The 20,291-nt window shown below is 46.3% G+C and overlaps 3 protein-coding genes across 3 annotated transcripts in view; 1 reads left to right on the plus strand and 2 right to left on the minus strand.

Annotated features, from left to right (window-relative positions):
• spega (striated muscle enriched protein kinase a) overlaps positions 1 to 226 on the minus strand; it is a 51,892-nt gene extending 51,666 nt beyond the window's left edge. The window contains exon 1 of the mRNA XM_062528620.1: positions 1 to 226. This exon is cut by the window's left edge and continues 156 nt beyond it. Within this exon, the coding sequence (XP_062384604.1) occupies positions 1 to 226 (226 nt within the window).
• A 4,498-nt stretch (positions 227 to 4,724) lies between these two features.
• Positions 4,725 to 6,857, plus strand: inha (inhibin subunit alpha). Its single transcript, XM_062527885.1, has 2 exons — positions 4,725 to 5,550; positions 5,967 to 6,857. Exons 1-2 carry the CDS (start codon positions 5,232 to 5,234, stop codon positions 6,707 to 6,709), a joined length of 1,062 nt encoding a protein of 353 aa, XP_062383869.1. The 5' UTR covers positions 4,725 to 5,231; the 3' UTR covers positions 6,710 to 6,857.
• A 1,823-nt stretch (positions 6,858 to 8,680) lies between these two features.
• On the minus strand, positions 8,681 to 16,376 carry LOC134071243 (gap junction gamma-1 protein-like). The gene is made up of 4 exons (XM_062527886.1): positions 16,213 to 16,376; positions 11,616 to 12,343; positions 9,234 to 9,778; positions 8,681 to 8,843 (listed from the first exon to the last, which is right to left on the minus strand). The coding sequence occupies exons 2-4, from the start codon at positions 12,311 to 12,313 to the stop codon at positions 8,830 to 8,832; spliced, it is 1,257 nt and encodes a 418-aa protein (XP_062383870.1). The 5' UTR covers positions 12,314 to 12,343; positions 16,213 to 16,376; the 3' UTR covers positions 8,681 to 8,829.
• Between the last annotated feature and the right edge of the window lie 3,915 nt (positions 16,377 to 20,291).

Genomic DNA, 20,291 nt, shown 5'->3' on the forward strand with positions numbered 1-20,291 from the left:
CATGGTACCAGTGCAGCATGGGCTCGGGGTGCCCGCCGACTGACACCCGCAGACGCACGTCACACCCGGTCCCCACGGCGCCACGCTTGAGCTTCCGCAGAAAGACGGGCGGCGCCGGAGCGGGCTGTTCCTGGCCCGGGAGGTCCGAACGTCGGCCCGATGCCCCGGCAGAGGGCATCACAATTCTCTCGGGAGTGGCTCGCGAGGGAAACTGTGCCCGTCGCATGGCAAAGTCAAAAGGGCCAACTGTCCACAAGCTGTGCTGTGCCCGACTGGCATCAATCAAGGACCTCCAGGGTCTGTATTAGTTATTAGGTGTTGGTATTAAGGCCAACAGCGTGTCCATCTTCGATGTCTCTGACCGCTTCTCATAACAAAGCCGGGAGTTCCTCTCCATTGTCTCCTCCATACACCACCACCAAAATCAGCACGGATTGGACTGCACTGTTAAAACAAGTAAATCTACATCAGCCCAAACTTAACTTACTAAACTTAATGATCAAACTTTCACTATCTATCCCAAAACATATAAACTTACTTTATCCATTGACATAAATGTGATTAAACTTTATTTACTTTGACAAAACCAAATGTATTAGTGGGGACAAACAAATTGTGTTAGCAAATCTGTAATTGCTGTCATTACTGGAGTGTTATTTTTTTTTCTCTTGTCGCTAAGCTAGCGCTCCAATCACTGGAAGTGCTGAAAAGGAAGAACAAAATCAGATTACCTTTGCCTAATTACTATGCTCCAGTATGCGGGGGCTTTCCCTCCTCGATCAGAGTGACTAGGGTTCTAAGACCCCCCGGATCACGAAGCATTAGCGGCTCCGGTTCTCGCCCCTCGAAGAGGGAGAAGGGCAGCTCAGCATGACAGGCTCCAGGCTCTGTTTACCATCTACTGACAGAGCAATGTCACAGAGACCCTTTCTGTCGCTCCCCCCCTCCTGCGCTCTCGTTCTCTCTATCTCTCTCTCTCTCTCTCTGACCTCTGCTCTCTCAGATGGGGTTGGGCTTCATAGAGACACTCTTCTCTTTCCAGCCTCCTGTCCAAACGCTAAGCTCTCTGTTAGTCAGTCGGCTTCCGAAAAGCTCAGTGCAGTCAAACTCAACTCCGCTCGTTTCCACATGTTGGATTTTAGTTGCTGTTCCCCCCAGCTCTGTCCCTCTCTTTCTATCAGTCTTTCTCTTCTTATGTGTCTCTCTATTTCTGTCCTTCATTCTCTCTCTCCCTCTCTCTCTCTCTCTTTCACGTGCTGACTCCCTGTGGAGGTGACAGAAGATTCCAACCAGCCTTGGAGTGACAGCTGTGCCCAGGATAGGTCGCATTTTTTGGGCAGCCCAACACTGCACCCACCCCATACTTGCACATACACACACACACACACACAAATACAGAAACACACAAATAAATACAAACACAAAAACACATGTACACACTGGCATAAATATAAAAGCACACAGACACTAACTACAATTCATACACATGTTGAAATGCGCACACACACACACACACACACCCACCCACCCACCCACCCACACACCCACACACACACACACACTCCTCCCCCCCACCCTCCAGCCCTGTGTCCCTGGGAAACCAGTTTGCTGAGGCCCTGGTTGACGGAACACAGGGTCTACGTGAGTGTGCCGTGATTCACTGGGCAAAGATAGCAGTGCACCGGGGGCTGGATCAACACTTATCAGGGCCAGGTCATGTGCTGTCCGTAATGCTCCTGAACGCCCCACTCTCTCCTGCTGACCTCACAGGCACAAATAGGAAAAGGGATACTGACCATTGCAGAGGTGCTGGAGGTCTGTGTGTACAGTATGTGTGTGTGTGTGTGTGTTTGTGTGTGTGTGTGTGTGTGTGTGTGTGTATGTGTGTGTGTGTGTGTGTGTGTGTGTGCGTGCATGTATGGGGGTGAGTGGGGGCTTGTGTGTGTGGTGCAACTAGAGAAATCAATTGGAGCACAAAAATAGTTATTTAGCAAAGCAATTCTTTCCACAAGGTCTTTTGAGGAGTTTTTGTATGATATAATCGGAAAACTGTCAGAGTGTAAACAAATCGCTGAGGCAAAACATCTCCTCAAGGACTTTTTTACTGTGTGTGATGGAATTGGAGAACTGTCAGGTCGCGCAAAAATATCTCAGTGCTATATCTGAAAGTTCCTATTGCTCTGAGATAAATGAAAGATTATCGATCAATGTATATTCATTAAAGCAAAAAGCGGACCTACAAGGGGAAGCATTTTCTGATAAAGTCATGATAACTGCATCATATGGAGGCCATTTCAGTTGAGAGTAGCTGAAGTTGAACCTACGTATATCATAACAGAAGCTTAACCAGAGTGATTTACAATAAACCAACAGCACAGGTGCACATGGTCATCAAAGATCTTAGAACGTAGTGCTCTAAAGTCTTTGGTGGTCAGGTCAGCTTTCAATGTTCCATTGAGCTTTTCCTAATAGCTAGATCACCATCATCTCATAACTCCCTCCTTTTATCAAAGGTTTTCATATTCTTGAACATCATTCATAGGTAAATTAATGATCAAAGAGAGAGTCCTTATCATACTGGATCCCTTCACAAGATCATTTCAAAAGGTCACAAGGAGAGGAATGGAGTGAAGCTGCAATAATGACATACTGTATGTAAGAATACAGCAGCATATGTACACCTCCTGCTGGTCACCACTGGTAGTACATCCATGCGGCACAGTAGGCAACACAAGCACAACTTTTCTCTCACTGCCTGAATCAATATATTTGTGGATTACTGTATTCTTGCTGCAACGCTAAAACCTACACTCATGGTTCAACATGTACATGATAACTAGCCTGAATGTACATACATATTGCAGTAACATTCTTCATGTGGTCTGTGGTCCATTCCACTGTGGCAGAAAGTTGGCATACAGCCAGGCCTATAGGCAGTGGAGAAACAGGGGGATTGAGGCCAAACTAATGTGACAAATTGTTTATTGGTCACGGACAAGGCTGACTGTCTCGGGCGGCTGTCTCAGTTTCAAAGCTCGCCGTGGCGTCATGGGGCGACTATAATTACACTGTTGCGTGAAAGAGATATAATGTGAACAGCATTTCAGAGACAGCATGTCTACGCTCCACAGAGTCTAACTGTGCAGACTTTTGGATATCAGCTTCAAGCCATGGCCAGTCATAATTTACTCAAATAAAAACATCATCTATAGATCGATAAGCATTAGCTATATAATTATAATAACATTATACTCCATGGCACATGGAGAATTACAACATACTTAACTCTGTTAATCCTTCTTAGTTAGCCTACTCCTAGTGGTGGCATTATATAATCCAAATACCAAAACAAAACAGCTGACATGGGAGCCATACAGCATTGTTAATAAGAAGTTGTATATTTGTCTTTTTTTGAAAAAAAGAAAATGCTACTGAGTAGAATAGGTGCATGAAAGTGAAATGGACATGCTGTACTGTAGTGTTACGAGGGTGCATTCCCTGTCCTCGTGGACACTGGTGTGAGGTTCAGCCGCCTGGGGAAAACACACCTACAGTAGTGGAGAGAAGCAGCTCCAGTCAAGGCCTCTGTACGGCGATAACAAGGTATTTTTGTTTCCCACTCAGTCAAAACCGACGAGGAAACAGGTGCAGCAGTATCACTCGTCTTGTCTACTCTGTCCCCAGAGAAGGCCAGCAGGAAAGGAGGACTGATCTGAGGAACCTACTGTAGTATGGAGGACCATGTCAGCGGATGTTTCAGATCCCAGATCGAGATTGTAGAGTACAACTCCGAATCTTAAAAAGTTGGGACGTTGTGTGCAGTACAAATTTAAAAAAGTAAACTCATATTTAGCTGCAAAAAAGGACACAGATAACACATCAAATGCTGAAAATTATAAATTACTATCATGGAAAGTATATGTTCGTTTTGAATTTGATACCAGCAACTTGTTTCAAAACAGTTGGGACAGGTCAATAAAATGCTGGAAAAGTGTAACGATATGTGGGTACAGTATGTGTGCGTGTGTGTGTGTGTGTGTGTGTGTGTGTGTGTGTGTGTGTGTGTGTGTGTGTGTGTGTGTGTGTGTGTGTGTGTGTGTGTGTGTATGTGTATGTGTATGTGTGTGTGTGTGTGTGTGTGTGTGTGTGTGTGTGTGTGTGTGTGTGTGTATTTATAAACATAAGGGTTTACGGGATTTGTTTATGACAATCTGTTTTATTTGTGTTTTACACAACGTTCCAACTTTTTCTGATTTGTCATTGTATTACAAGGACCCCAGTGAGTTGTGGAGAGCTCATGAAAAATGTAGACGGTGGTAGAAATACCTAGTTCCATATGGAATCACAAAGAAATGTGAGATTATAATGGCACACACATTATTAAAAAACAAAAAAAACCTTTACGAGTTTACACTTAAAATTGCTCTAGAAAGCCACAGTAAATATGACATTCAAATGCTAGGCCTTCTTGTGTGACTGTATGGCAGAAACAGACAACATACAGCGCACACAGTGTTATTCTGTCTCCGTTCTTATCATTTCCCTGACTGCTGTTTGGGTTTGGGCTATCTTGGCGTAAGAAAAATACACTCCCTACCCTCTTCGCTTCATCTGTGTGGACAGTGAGAAAGGCATTTCTTTGCGCCCCACACGTCACCAAACCTGTGCGCACACACACATCAGATTGTCTTAGTGGCTCTCTAACAGTTTCTCTCATATACAATGTAACAGTTAACGTTAGACAAGGTCAGACGATTGTCAACACGTCTGCGTATGGCATTTTTTGCGAAGGAGTGAGGGTGACTGGAGAAGACTAGCCATTTCAGACACCACCACAACAAGTGGAGGAGACCCAGCACAAAGTAGCCATTAATCTCCAGAGATTCCACCATAACATCAGTGTCCGTTAGGAGCTCACCTGGATAGAGAAGGTGTATATTTCATTGAATGTCAACCACTCAAGGCTGAACTAACTAACGGAAGAAAAAGACTGTTGAAGGTGACTGTAAAACAGTTGAACATCTGGATCTAGAGATTTTGAGGGATTTGAAGAGTGGACATTCTGGGATTGTATTTTCAATCGGACGTCTCAGAATTGTATAAAATACCAAATTCTGAGAATTGTAAGGACTTTCAAATATAAAAGTGAGTGAGAAGGAAGCAAGCATTCATCAAGTGGTAGACACTGCTAATACGACAGTCAGACAGAGGTCCACTGTTGATAGGCAAACATGTGGATACACAAGCCAGTCTCCAGGGCTGTTCTTTCTGCCTTCTGCCACTTGGCTCTATGGCTATCGCAGGAGTCTGAGGCATGCCCAGGAGACGAGCTCCCACGCGAGCTGTTGCTGGGCTGGGTGAAAACGCGGATCTTGGAGGGTTTGAGGCTAGAGGAGGCACCAAAGCTGCCTGAACATCGACCCCAAGCGGAGAACGCAGAGCCTGAACATGCCCTCCGGCGCCGCTCTCGGCACAGTCGGGGAGACCTGGGAGCACACAGCAGTAGGCAGCGTCGAGATATTTCTGAGGTCATTCTGTTTCCCACTTTAGGTAAGTGCTCAAACCTTAAGCTCAAGCCCAAACACTTTATCAGTTGTGAAACACAACAACACATTGGACACTTATGGCTATGGCTTATGACTGTGGCATTTGTTATACAGGACCTGGTCTGATAACTAAAAAAAAATAAAGTTGTTATTGCCTTGTTGGAAAATATTTTTGTATATTCCATATAAAATGTCATGCTACATTAATGATCTAAAATGCAATATTTAATAGGCCTTTATAATGTATTCTTGTGTCTAAGAAAGTCCTTGGCCTCATCTCATCACAGTTAAAATCTGTGGTGAAAAGCTAGTGGGGAGGAATATGCAACAGCTGCCATTTTGTGGTCTGTTGTAATTTTGATATGACCATACTTTGTTGTAGTAGGTCTACAGTGACAAATCAACATTTCTATATTACAGATTCCACTTGTGTGAACTCACCAGACGATCCTTCCTCTTCCTCCGAGACTCCAGCCAACGGCTTCTTCACTTACTACTTCCAGCCCTCCTTGGACAACAAGGAAACTAGTGTTACCTCAGCCCGCTTCTGGTTTTACGCGGGAGAAGCGGTCAACGCTCCCGTTTATATTCTCACTACTAGACAGGAGCTGCTGAAGGTTTCTGACACCCCGAACAAACGCGGCGAAGACGGTTGGACCATTTACCACTTGGAGAAAGATCTCCACCAAGCCGTGGCGGAGGGCCCATTCATCCTGCAGGTGCGCTGCTCGGAGTGCGCGTGTCTGAGTTCTGAACAAGACAAGACTCCCTTCGTGCACCTCCACACGAAGCCTAAAAGTCCGGAGCGGACCCGTCGAGCGCCCCTCATCCCGTGGTCGCCCGCTGCACTGGACATCCTCCAGCGGACTTCATCGGAGAAGACAGACCCCGGCAACGATTGCCACCTCCAGAAGATCGAAATCTCATTCGCTGAGCTGGGCTGGGACAACTGGATCGTGCACCCCAAAGAGTTCACCTTCAACTACTGCCATGGCACCTGCGCAAACTCCCAGCGCAGCCAGGTACTGGGTATCAAGCAGTGCTGCGCCCCTGTGCCGGGAACCATGAAGTCCTTGCGTTTCACCACTACCTCTGACGGAGGCCTTTCCTTCAAGTATGAGACGCTGCCGAACATCATACCCGAAGAGTGCACCTGCATCTGATTAGTCACGTTCACCTTTCTACTTTTAGTTGAATCAAAACAGGGTTATAGGTGCCATCATTGTAGAGTTGCAGACGTGTTGATTGACGCTTGTTTCAAATGTTGTTTTTAATTAAAGATTTATATTAGACCGAAAGTGTGTTGTTCCTTTCCTCCACTAGATGGAGACGAAACTATATCAATGGTTCCTGATAGAGTACATCGCTGCTGGGACAATTGTGTGTGACATGTATGCGTTTTTAAATAGAACACTACGCCATGTATAAATATGCCCACTTTATTCCTTGTTTTTATGCATTTTTATTTACTTACAACAGTTTTGTACAAAAATAGCAAATTGCACAAAGCAATATCTTTGGCTACGGTCAATATTGAAATGCATGTTGTTCCCCCTCCCATTGTCTACAATCTCAACAATCAACCAACAGATCTCAACAGTCTCAGCATTTGATAGAGAAACTATATGCAGCCTTTCAATATACCAGACATTTCTCAAGCACTCACAAGCTAGCACACATATTCCAAGCAAGCACAACTCACACTAACGGTCTTTCATGTTGATCTGACACACACACACACGTTTGAAATGTTGTGGCGATCGAGCAGCTCTTCAGTAATGCCAAGCCAAAGGGTTTGACAGGCTTCCAATTGGGTTGATTGCTCTACTGTGCCAAATGGAGATAGCCGCCAATAGACCACAAGGCTGACAACACAAGATACAAACATTTGGCAATTCAGCATCAACACAGTTAAAATCGAAATGTCATAAACCACAATGTGCAACATATTAAAAAAAAAAGAAGAAAAAAAAAAAACAGTCAAAGAATGTTTATCTTCAAAGTAATGTCTGTACAAAATATTGTTGAAGTAATGACATGAAACACAAAAAGAAAGAATTATCCAAAAGTCTCCAGTTTATAGGTCTAATGAAAGCTTTTCCAACACATCAAACAGAGACAGAAATTGGAATGATATGAATGGCAAAGTATTCATTATGGCTTATTAGACAAACAAAATAAAAAGGTAAGAAAAGTGAAATGCACAGACAACAAAAAGAAGCTTAAACTAGCCAAGAAATTCAAGCATTTTCCAGGTATCCCTCCTAGTTTGCCTATCAGCTCCGCATGTAAAGAGAAAAAAAAACTCTTCTGAGATTGCGCAGGCCTATCATTTGCTGGTTGAGAGGAGAACAAATCTCTGCGAGGCACTTAGTTCAGCCTATAAGAGGGAAGCACAGAGAGTTCACAGCTCTGAACATAAGCGACTAACGATGCCTCAGAGCAAGTGCTGTATTTAAGAAGTTCTTTAAGAAGAACTTCTCTTGAGTCAGAACAATTTTTATACAAGAGAAAAGATGACGGATTTCTCTTAACTGTTGACTTGTCATCCAAAAGCACCGTGATGTGGGTCCTTGTCACCTCAGTAACATCTCCCCCCCCCCCCCCACACACACACACACACATTAGGTCCTCTTTAAGACCTGGAATGTTTTCCTTCTGTGAGAGCACAGGTCGGCCATGTTTTATGTACAAGACCTCGATCCGAGATTCGGCCCACTATCAGGGAGGTCAGCGGGAAAGGCGTCTCTTGAGCCAGAACCAACACGGCTGTAGCGGCAAACCATCTAGAAAAAAAAGCTACAAAAACGGAGGAAAAAAAATGAACCATCGGCAGCACCATCACCTTTATCCAATGCGTGGGTGATGGGTGATGAGCAATGGGTGGTGCGTGAGACTGCAGGGGTGGGTAGATGGGGTGTGTTAAGGCACAAAGGGCCGCTTTGGCAGGGGCTCCAGAAGGTGTGGCCCTCAGGGGTGATTCATCTCTGGAGCGTTTTTTACACGTTGTGCATTTCGCATTAGTGTTCACTGGCCTTAATACTGCAAGGCACCTTTCCAGTACAAACTCCACCCATCCATCACACACACACAAACAAACAAACAAACAAACAACAAAACCACACACACACACAAACCGACTTACAAACATCAAAATCACACACACACACACAAAAGCACGCATGTACATATCTCCAAAAAGCAAATCTACGACTGCCATCCTTAAATGTGCTTCCTGATTGCCAGTGTGAGTTATGGAGAGGCAGGCTAGACTGCAGAGGCCTCAGGCATGGACACCTTGGAGAGAGAAAAGAGAAAACGCATTATTAGTCTTTCATGTTGTCAAAACAAAATCAGAAAGTGAATCATATGCTGATTGAGGTTACTAGAGGAAGGGACACACACGCACGCACGCACGCACGCACGCACGCACGCACGCACGCACGCACGCACGCACGCACGCACGCACGCACGCACACACGCACACACGCACGCACGCACACTACTTAAATGAATTAAAGTTAGTTAAAAAAAATGATTAGATGAAACCACCAACTAAAAATGATTACAAATGACAGAAATAAAAGCCAACATACAAAAAATTCATAGTCACACACATGCACACAGTGTCTCACTCACACAGTGTTGCACGCACACACACACACACACACACTCACACACACACACCTTGGTCGCTGCTGGTGCTGGCCTGCTTCTCCTGGGCGTAGTTGAGCTGGTTCTGTTCGACGGCGGTGCCGCTGGTGGACTCCGGGGTGCTGCTCCGCGAGGCCGTCGTCACCGCCGCCTCGCTCTGGTAGGCCCGGTCCAGGTGCTGCTGGGCCATCTTCAGGTGCCGCTTCATGCGCTCCACGTCGCGGCCCGACGGCTCGTCCCCCAGGGACTCCCGGCCCGAGTCGGCCATGTTGAGCTCCCTGAACTCGGGCCGCAGCGTGCCGCCGGAGGCGTCCTTCTTCAGCACCGAGTACCGGGGCGGGGCGGAGGGGTTGCGCTTCAGCAGGGCGGAGGCGCCCAGGTGGCCCGGCATGCCCGCGGAGCTGAGCGGGTGGTGGTGGTGGTGGGGCGGGGGCGGCCGGCGCCGGCCGTTGGAGCGGCCCTTCAGCGTGTCGCGGATGCCGCTGATGCCCAGGTGGCAGATCTCCAGGAAGGTCAGCAGCAGGCAGAGCGAGCTGACCACGTACATGGTGATCAGGAAGATGGTCTTCTCCGTGGGCCTGCGCGGAACACGAGGGAAGAGGGGACGGAACTTTAAACAACAGCTGGAGAGAACAACAGCTGGAACTGGAAATTACATTCTAAACACACTGAAAAGTTACATAGATTTGTGCACGCAAGTGACAAACTGGGCAATGAACAACCCATACATTCATACATTCATACAAACACACTCCATGATACTGTGCATTCTTTCTGCTTTATTAAGGCCACGCTAACGCAACACTTTTCCAATTCACAGAGATCAGGAGTGAGATCTAACTACAGTGCCAAATAAAAATGTTTACATTGACCTAAGAATGGTCTAATAATACACGCCGCATCCAAAGACAACGTATAAAAATACATTCTTGAATAAATCACACGGACACCATTTTGGTCTATAGATAAAACAGCTGGATTTAGATCAGATAGATAGATAGATAGATAGATACTTTATTGATCCCCAAGGGGAAATTCAAGAAGGAGGTTGGGAGGTATTCCAAGTGTAGTTACAAATCTGGGTAAGGTGAGTCAGTATGTGGTAAACCTGATAATGAAAGAGCACTATTAGCTTCACCCTCCAAGCAAAACAAAGCACAAAGAAAGTTTGTCAATAAAACATGTGCCCGCAATACACTCCTGGGATGTATTCCAATTTAGTGATAAAAGGTGCTCTAGGTGATGATACGCAGTTTCTAAGCTGATTTTTAAAATTTTTTTGTCACATACAGCAAACATCGATCTCCTCACAATCCTCTAGCTGCCTGTCCCCTGAACAGTGAACACACTGTAAAACCCAGTCAGGCTCCAGCGCCGGCTCCAAAAGTGCAACAATCACAGCCGGCTGCAGCCTGAACCACGAAACCTTTCCAGTCATTCATCAACCAGATGCGCGTTCAGGAGAATTTCAGTTGCACGTTGCTTGAACATCAACAGAAGTGACATTACCCAACATCGCTGAGTGCACCTTTAAGTGACAGATCTGGGCACGTTTGGTTTAGCCTAACGGCTAATCCATCATCAGGTTTGCCACCAACCCCACTTACTCGCAATCATACCACGGGCAGATGATTCATGCTTATTGGAATTTCCCAACTATTAGCCGCGGCTTATAGCCTAGAAATCTAGACGCACCCTAGCGGCCAAAAATATTTTTGCCTAGCGGGATGGTCTAGGGTCGCACCGTTGACGCCAAGGCTGCGCTAGGCTCGAGTTCAGCCTAGCCAATCATAACGCTCTATCTGTGTACGGAGTCCTTGAGGCCGCCTTAGCTCACCTTCGGCTTCCGTTAAGACGCCAGGGGGCTGGACCATGCGTCCTCGTTCAACAAGTTGGGTTTGAGACTGTATCGCACCACCATAGAGAAAAACAAAAGATGGATGAGGCTAACTAAGCGGTGGAAGCGCGCTCGTTTGAATCGGCTTTGGAAGAGTTAGACTTGGGCTTTTCTTTGAAATTTGAGCAGAAAGAAGTCATTTGTTTTAAAGAAGGATGTATTTGCCGTTTTGCCGACCGGCTACGATTGGTCACAAATGCTGGCCTATTACGTGCAGAGGCAGTTTGAAACTGTTCATCCCACCCACAAGCTTCAACTCTGTGAATGGTCCGACCCCAGACTATACATTTCTGTGTAGTTTGGCTTGCCAGGCTATGCGGCTTATACATTGATTTAGCAAACTTTCTTCAGCTATGAGGTTAATACCCGGGAGCAGTTAATATGGGATTAATATGGCTTTGTTTCTTTTAACTTGCATAAAACAATCCTGCGGCTTTACACACACAATGCAGCTAATACACAGGAAATTACTGTACTAAACCCTTCTAGACTTCCTCTGCATGTGACCAGCGACTCACCTCGAGACGAAGCAGTCGACGGTGTGCGGACAGGGGCTGCGCGTGCAGATGTACGAGGGGTCCACCTGGAGGCCGTACAGCAGGTACTGGCCGAAGAGGAAGGCCACCTCGAAGGCGATGCGCGACAGCAGCTGCACCACGTACACCTTCATGAGCCCGTCGCGCAGGATGCGCCGGCGCCCGTCGTGCTTCACCGCCATGCCCTCGGGCGCCGCCGCCGCCGCCGACGTCGTCGCCTTGGCCCCGCCCGGCTTGCCGCCCTTCTCGGGCTCCGCCTCCTCGGTGATCATGGGCGCCTCCTCGTGCTCGTCGACGTCGTCGTAGTCGCGGAGATGGCCGCGCGTCACCACCGGCGCCCGCTTGCGGTGGCGCGGCAGGTAGTCCACGTCGCCGACGCGCGCGATCCGGTGCATGGCGAAGCCCAGGTACATGATGGACGGCGTGGTGATGATGATCACCTGGAACACCCAGTAGCGGATGTGCGAGAGCGGCGCGAAGGCGTCGTAGCAGACGTTGTCGCAGCCGGGCTGCTGCGTGTTGCACACGAACTGGCTCTGCTCGTCGTGGTAGATGGTCTCGGCGCCCACCACCGTCAGCACGATGCGGAAGACGATGAGGACGGTCAGCCACACCTTCCCCACGAACGTGGAGTGGTTGGAGATCTCCTCCAGCAGGTGGGTCAGGAAGCTCCAGCTCATGGTGGCGCAGCAGGAGAAGCCCTCTCAGCCCTGACACAGACAGACAGACAGGCAGACAGGCAGACAGACAGACAGACAGACAGACAGTTACTTCATTTGTACTCTGTATATAAGACAGGAGGGCAGTGCCTAACAACACCCCTTAAGCCTACCTTACACTGACAAGATTTTGGGAAAGATTCTTGAAAGATTGTAGTCTTTTGAGTAAAGCTTGAATGAGGGGCATTAGTTAAGAGACTACAATATTTCAAGAATCTTTTCCAAATCTTGCTAAGGTAAGGTAGGCTTTAGATGTTGTAAAATCACTGGAACCTACACCCTCTCTGGGCATATTGCTCAATACAGACACACCATCATATTATGGATCGAAGATACCTACAGACACATCCCAATGATAGATAGAGAGAGAAATAGATAGATAGATAGATAGATAGATAGAATTGAATCAGTCTTATGAATCAGTTTTTCTGTGGAAGACGCATGTGGAAGACACATAAGTTGCATTTGAAAAAAAGCACAGGAGGAGAGATCAGGCATAGAGAACCTGTGATGGAGAGCCATGAAGAAAACCAAATTAAACAAACACAAAACAAATTAAAAACAAGATCAAGAGGACTTGACACGCAAAGAGAGGAGCAGCATGCGGCCCAGCAGCTGTCCACCTCCTGCCTAGTTCAACAGCCCAGTCCACACAGTGGCTAGTGCACACCAATGCCTCTTAATGCGCTACAATAGCAGTTATGAATCAGCTTCACCAAATCCATTCAAAACACACAAGAGGGAGTGGTGCTGAGAGCAGCCAGACAGCAGTACTGAGCAGAACCTGAAGCAGCACTTCTTACAGACATCCCTTCCTTAGTGTGTGTGTGTGTGTGTGTGTGTGTGTGTGTGTGTGTGTGTGTGTGTGTGTGTGTGTGTGTGTGTGTGTGTGTGTGTGTGTGTGTGTGTGTGTGTGTGTAACTCAGCAGTTATCAGACAGCACAGCAGTTTGTCTGAGAAATGGTACTTTGCAATGTCATCCCCCTGAAAGCTCCAACTGGACAAACACCAAAGCCCTCTGTGACCTGTACTGGACTGATGGCAGTGCCCTGGGTGAAACTCTGCGCTGGACACACAAGTCGCCCTATCAACTCCCTACTTAAATATTATCATCTACTAAGCTGGCGCCAGGCGGAATGTTATTAAGCAGTGGGAGAGCTACACATTCACTTGGCCAACACACCGAAAACATACAAAGCATAAGCCTCACATTTTACGACAGTCTCCTGTCCCAGGAGTTTTGGAGGCTTTTCCTCACATATACGGTAGGGTGACATATGACCATGTGGACTTGACTGATGCAGGTATTAAAGCTTTCTATAGGGAAACTGTTGCGCAACAGCTGCCGGGTCTGCTGCATGCATTTCAGATCCACCCCCTTTCTAAGCCTATGGAATCTCTTTTGCCCACATACAGTACGAAAAGGCCATAAGGATTCTGGAAGCTGGCTGCACAAGAGGCAGTCTTATGGCAAGGCGCTACAGTAGAAAGATCTGCCAAATCGTTTTTTAAAAAAAAAAAAAAATTAAACACTGTATGCAAATAGGATGCACTTCGACAGCAGCTTAGGCTAAGGCAGAGTTGCAGGAGTTGGAAGAACAGCAGCCTTGATGTAGTTCCACAGGCCATTAATCCCCAATAAACCTGACAATTCTTCGCTCTTCCAGCAAATCTGAATCTAAAACTCAAAAAAAAAAAAAATGACTCAACAGAGTGCAAGTCCTCATGACTTCCATCAGGGAAACAAGAGACAGACGTCCAGACATTCCGGCATCAGCTGAGCGGCGGTCCCAGGTGTTGAGATTTACACCTCCGCTGAGCTGGCCGAGCCGTGAGACGGGAGCCGGGGACGGGCCACGTGAGGTGCCCTCTGGCCGCCCGCATTTCTCCACGCTGCCGTCGTGGCTCTCCAGGGGTCAGAGAGAGCTCGGTGGGGAGAAACATCTGCTGAGACACCCCCACCCCCCCCTCACTTAACCACCATAGAGCCTACTTTTTCCTCCCCTGAGTCCCCCCCTCCACACACACACACACACACACACACACACACACACACACACACACACACACACACACACACACACACACACACACACACACACACACACACACACACACACACACACACACACACACACACACACACACACACACACACACACACACACACACACACACACACACACACACACAGTCACACACACACACACACACACACACACACACACACACACAGTCACACCCTGTCTTTATGGAGGCCCTTCATCACCATCGGCAGCAGAGCCGGAGCTCAGCTGTGGAGCAGCGACTTCAAAAGGAGGAGCCGGCAAGTCACAGCAAGCCGGGGAGAAGAGTCGGGAGTGCTCCAGAACCTGTGGCACGCACCTGTGGAACGCAGGCGTGGGCTGGGACAAGCTGCCTTGTCCACCCGCCAAGGACCTGGAGCTCTTTTTCAGGCCAACAGGTCACACACAAACACACACAAGATTGAGAGCCTATGGCTGTATTTGGCACATACTATAAATATTCCTCCCATTTCCACTCTTCCAATGGCTACACCTATGCTAAAGGCTCAGCCTGCACATCACACCACACTTTGGCAAGAAAATAAAAGTGATAAAAAGGAGGGGAAAAGGGGGGACAAATGCAACCCTAATGATGCCTATGTCTTTCTCGCTTGCTTTCTCTCGCACACACACACACACTCACACACTCACACAGATCCACTGTACACAAAGTGCTGACTTGGGAATGACTGGGCACAATGTAGGGAACAAACTGAACCCCTAATCCCTACTGTCACTTACATTCGGCCTTATCTCCTCCAGTCAACCATGAATGAGCGGTCGACACCCACTTCACTAGGTTATCAAGTCAAGACTTGATAAAGCCATCACCTGATGCAAGACTAACAAACTGTTATACAACATCAACAAAAAGAACAAACAAACAAGTTCCATAGCGTTCCGAATATCGGATGCATGGGAGAGGCTTCAGAAGCCTACTTTATGATCCAAGTAGACTACAGCAGCTCACACCTGGAAAACAGGCTTGAGGCAACTGATGGCCAAACAGGCTTCATGGTGTTTGAATCTGAACATGATGAACCGATCTACAGCATCCTTGACATTATTATTCTTAAAACAAGAGTTTTTAATTTACATAGCCTAACCAATTCTGACTATCAGAACAGATGTTAATTTGAATTCTTAATTCACTTCGAACCAGCAGATATCAGTGACACTTGGTCCTACCCCCTGGGTAATGCTACAGTAGCCTATACTTTATGTGATCTTACAGGCTACACCACAACAACACAAAATCTCATTTTATAAACTCTGGTCTCCACACTTGGCCAAATGGCAACTATATCTGAAGAAACAGATGACGGCAAACAGAGGATTCTCTGGTAGCCTACTCTGACAGCAAAAGACATTTACGATCCGAGTGAGAAATCCGAGCTTTTCCAGTCTAAATTCAGGTCAGGCTTCCGAAACGCTCTCAAAAAACTTAATATCGACATCGACACAGTTTAACACCAGGTTATAACACAAGCGACAACAGGCACTAAGGATTACCAATGTACCTAGCATACCTGAGAAAAAAGCCGAAATTCCGACAGTGGATACGGAAATTCAGTTTGAAATTTAAACCACCAAACAATCCTTAAAATAATAAGGCACATCCATGGTGACTGATTCAACACATTCACAACCTTGTCATTGATGCTTATACACGTGCAAGTTAATCGCAAGAAGCGCCATCACATCATTGACTATGCGCAACAAATTCAACAAAAGGTAGCCAAAAGTTAAACAATGTTTCCTTTGGTCACTAAACTTCGGAATTTACGAACCTACCTTGTGGCTTCAAACTTTCTTTTCCAGTAACTTAGAAAGTTCACCAGTCTGTCGCGTCTGTTTTCCAAAATAACTGCCTCCTCTCGCACCGCTGAACTTCATTAACTTAACCACTTCTGAATTAACCCTTTCGTTCACTGCTGGGACCATGTGACCTCTGCATCCATGTCGGAGTCCCGAGTAGAGAGCGAGTGAGTGAGGTTTCTATCCATATCCCTCCCTCATCCTCCTCATCCTCCTCCCCTCACATCCCCTGCAATCCAGTTTATGGGAACCCAGAGGGAGACATGAATCAGGTCCCTCTTTCTTGTCACAATACCTGTATTCTTCACACAAGCCACACTCATAGTTTCTCACCATCTACATCGAATTATGGCCATCCCTATTATTGTGATGCTGACCATGCCCTTCCTAATTTAATGGATGCACTGCTGAGAAAATTAAAACTCATGAAGATGAAATATTTCTACATTTCTACGGTTATGGTTTTGCTGTTAGATTATGCACTAACCTTTGTATTCTGATGTGTATGACTGATCTGCAGAAAAAATGTTGTTCAAACTAACATGGTCTTTTTGTGTGCAGAATAGCACCTTAAGCAAACCACTTTCTTAACTGTACACTATTGTCTACACTGCACTATAGTGTTTTGCACTTCTGGTTAGACGTAAACTGCGTTTCGTTGTCTTTGCACTTGTACTTTGCACAATGACAATAAAGTTGAATCTATTTTAAAATAATCTAACTATTACTGTTTGAGAGAGAGATAGAGAGAGAGCGAGGGCATAATGTTTCTGTATTGTCTTCTCTGTATCTCTCTCACTTAATCACACACACACACACACACACACACACGAACACCCCTCTCTCTCTCTCTCTCTCTCTCTCTCTCTCTCTCTCTCTCTCTCTCTCTCACACACACACAGAGAGAGAGAGAGAGAGAGCATGTGCACGGTCATGGTTGTTTGCCAGAGCTGAATGGTAGACATGTCCATGCAAGGACCACAGCACAGCACCCTGGGATGCCACCACTCCAGATGCGGCCCCAGACACCAGCTCTCCAGACGTGTGTATATACTCAGCTAAAACAAATGAGCTGAAGTCTCTTTACAGTGAGATAAAGTACACTGCCACGAGACGCTGCGGAGAAGAGCACATCTAAGCCAGCCCTTATACCCTCATCTTCAAATCTAAACAAATTCAACTAAGACAAAAATATTACTACAAAAAAAAAAAAAAAACAATCCAGAGACAACCCACATCAGTGAAACCATCTTTAGATATACAGTATGTGCTGTTTTTCTTTCAATGGGATGATATTTAACTAAAGAGGTTTTGTTTGGATTCCTCCGACCCCGGATTCATTTCTTTCTGGTCCCCGAACTCTCCGAAATGATTCCACTTCTTCAGCAACAATTAGACAGGAACACGCTCTGTTGAGATGAAAACAGAACAGTGAGGCGGACCTCGCCGTGTGTTTGACCCGGCCATCCAGCTGAGCAGAGGTCAGAGTGCAGAGTGTGTGGTTTGGGCCGCCAGCGTGATGCTGGAAATCGGCAGCATGGTTTGGTTGAGCCAATCTGCACACACACAGGACATGACTTACAACTATGTATACAACAATGTGGAGTTCCCTCTCTCCCTCCCTCCCTTTCTTTCTTTCTCTCTTTCTCTCTCCCTCCCTCTCTCTCTGTGTGTGTGTGGTGGGGGATGCTCTGTTTACACGGTCGTATCCTAGTAACCAGCTGTCCAAAGATGAGATGAGAGCCTGTGCCCGTCCTACCCCTTAAAAGAAAAACCTCTCTCACTCTGTATCGCCGCCTGAGCTTCAGAGTTTACAGTCTATTCAATTCAGCATTGACAAAAGAACAACTGTTTAGTTTAAAGGGAATGTGCCATTTATACCATTGATCTAGCAAACCTCTTAATCGCTTTCAGATGTCTCCAGATATGAACTGTTCATGTAATCACATGGCTAATAGAGGAATGTCCACGTAAACAGAGGAGAGAACAGTAGACTAATTTCACATAGACCACTTACAAGCTTGTTTATTGGAGGTTTTATGAAGGAGAAACCACTGTCAGGGATGGATGGTAATGCTCTGATCACATGACCATCCAGCCCAATTCCTTTCAGGAGTTGGCGCAAATGCCAGCCATATTCAACTCCTGGGCTACCCTCGGCCAAGAGCAGGAAGTACAGTGATGGCTTTCTGGGTCAGATGCTGATTTGGACTGTAGTCATTGTGCAGACAGCTGGAAAGTTACTCCATTCATCCACGTTCAAATATGAAAGCCAGCTTTAACCGACAATTTCAGTGAGCAGTTCAAGTGCGCAAATTGGTGGTAAAATCCAATGCAAAATGTAAGAAGTTGTATTCTTTCATTGGACCCAAGGTTCCATGGTTCTATGGCTGCCTCTAAGTGACTTGCAGCACAAAAAGGGCATAAATGCCAAGGTCATTCATTGCCCAAGACCCTTGTATTGTCAGCATGGCCAGATTATAAACCACTGGGCACCCGTGCCCACTTCAGATTTATTCATTTTGCAGACACTTTTCATCCAAAGTGATTTACACTGGTCAGTTCTATTATGGGGGACTACACTGACTCCAACTTTGGGTAAGTGCCTTGTTCAAGGTGGAAACTGAAGCCACAACTTTTCAGGCCACTGCATGTTAGCCCAGCTCCTTAACCTCTATGCTACCACCACCCTAACTCAGTAATGCCAGTGGGGTCCAGGGGCATTTAGAAAAAAAAAAGGAAAAAAAAACCCTTAAAGGAAGACTTCTTTTGTGAAACAGACAGATTGAGTCTTACAAATACGATATAATACCATCAACAGATTTAAGACATCTTAGATGCCGATTACAAAGCATGATTATCACACATACAGTAGAGTGACCTGTGGGGCCCTATTCAGATATCATAATGAACATATTGATCTCAAAATAGACGCTTGAGCTTCAGGGCCCCCTGAGCCGTTGGGCCCCTGGGCCTGGTAGGGCTGTTGAGTAATCCATCACTGATCGTCAGCACCTTGTTCTACCAGTTGTGACACTTGAGCCAAGTGTGTGTGTGTGTGTGTTAAAAAGCTGAGTAGAGCTAGCAGAGTAAGGTGTGAACGAAGTGCTTACACGTTAGGCTTACATTGCGTCAACATCTAGCCTTGCATTCACCCCTGAATAAGTGCTTTGTTTTGAAAGACAATTTCACCCGTGACTGGACTTCATACTGAACTCCACATGTCCATACACCTCTGAGGGCCTGAGCTGGCAATCACTCGAAAAGGGGAAAAACACATCACCGGAAACACCTCTAGAAGAACCTTTTCAGTAGGAACTATCCAGTGTCACAACATTGAGGCTCACACGTACTGTACAAACACCCACACGTGACTTCACTGCTAACAGGCACATTGAGAAAGTTACCATCCTGTGCTACTGTAGGAGAAAATCCTAACATTGAAGGGTATTCTGTTACATCGTGACTATTCATACTGCACTTAGGGTGGGAACAAGATATTCTCCCTGAGGCGAGAGTCTATACGCACTCTTCCACTACTGTGTGGAACAGAACTCCGTGTGCACAGATCTGGAGAGAAGGGCAATAGCTACATAACATAAATGTAGTATAATGTAAAAATCATACTCTAAACTTAGCAAGCATTGTCACACGTGTGACTGGAATGTCGGAGAATTCTGGGTCCATAAAATGGAACTTTGTTGAGGAACATATTTCATTAGGGCATTTAAATCTCCTCTGCCAAAAGGTTAACAGGTGAATATTGTTCGCTGAGGTAGGTGACTAAGAGGGTGCAGGAGAATAGTGGTGCACTGTCGCAGACTTTTAAATCGGGACAAACCCAAACACCTTCGAACTTTCGGGATGAACTTTCCCCAGACAGTGTCCGTTTTGTTGCTAAGTCAAAACAGTTGGTCATGAGTGAGTCTGAGCGCGCTGATTTGCACCAGATTTTGCTGGCCAGGACGCAATCCTCCAGTGTTCTCTGAAAGCGAGCATAGTGTCTCAGGAGCGTAGAGTGAGTGTGGGCATATTGATGGCCAAGTAGATCTGAT

This window comes from Sardina pilchardus, chromosome 23, assembly GCF_963854185.1.
Source record: "Sardina pilchardus chromosome 23, fSarPil1.1, whole genome shotgun sequence".
Taxonomy (NCBI): domain Eukaryota; kingdom Metazoa; phylum Chordata; class Actinopteri; order Clupeiformes; family Clupeidae; genus Sardina; species Sardina pilchardus.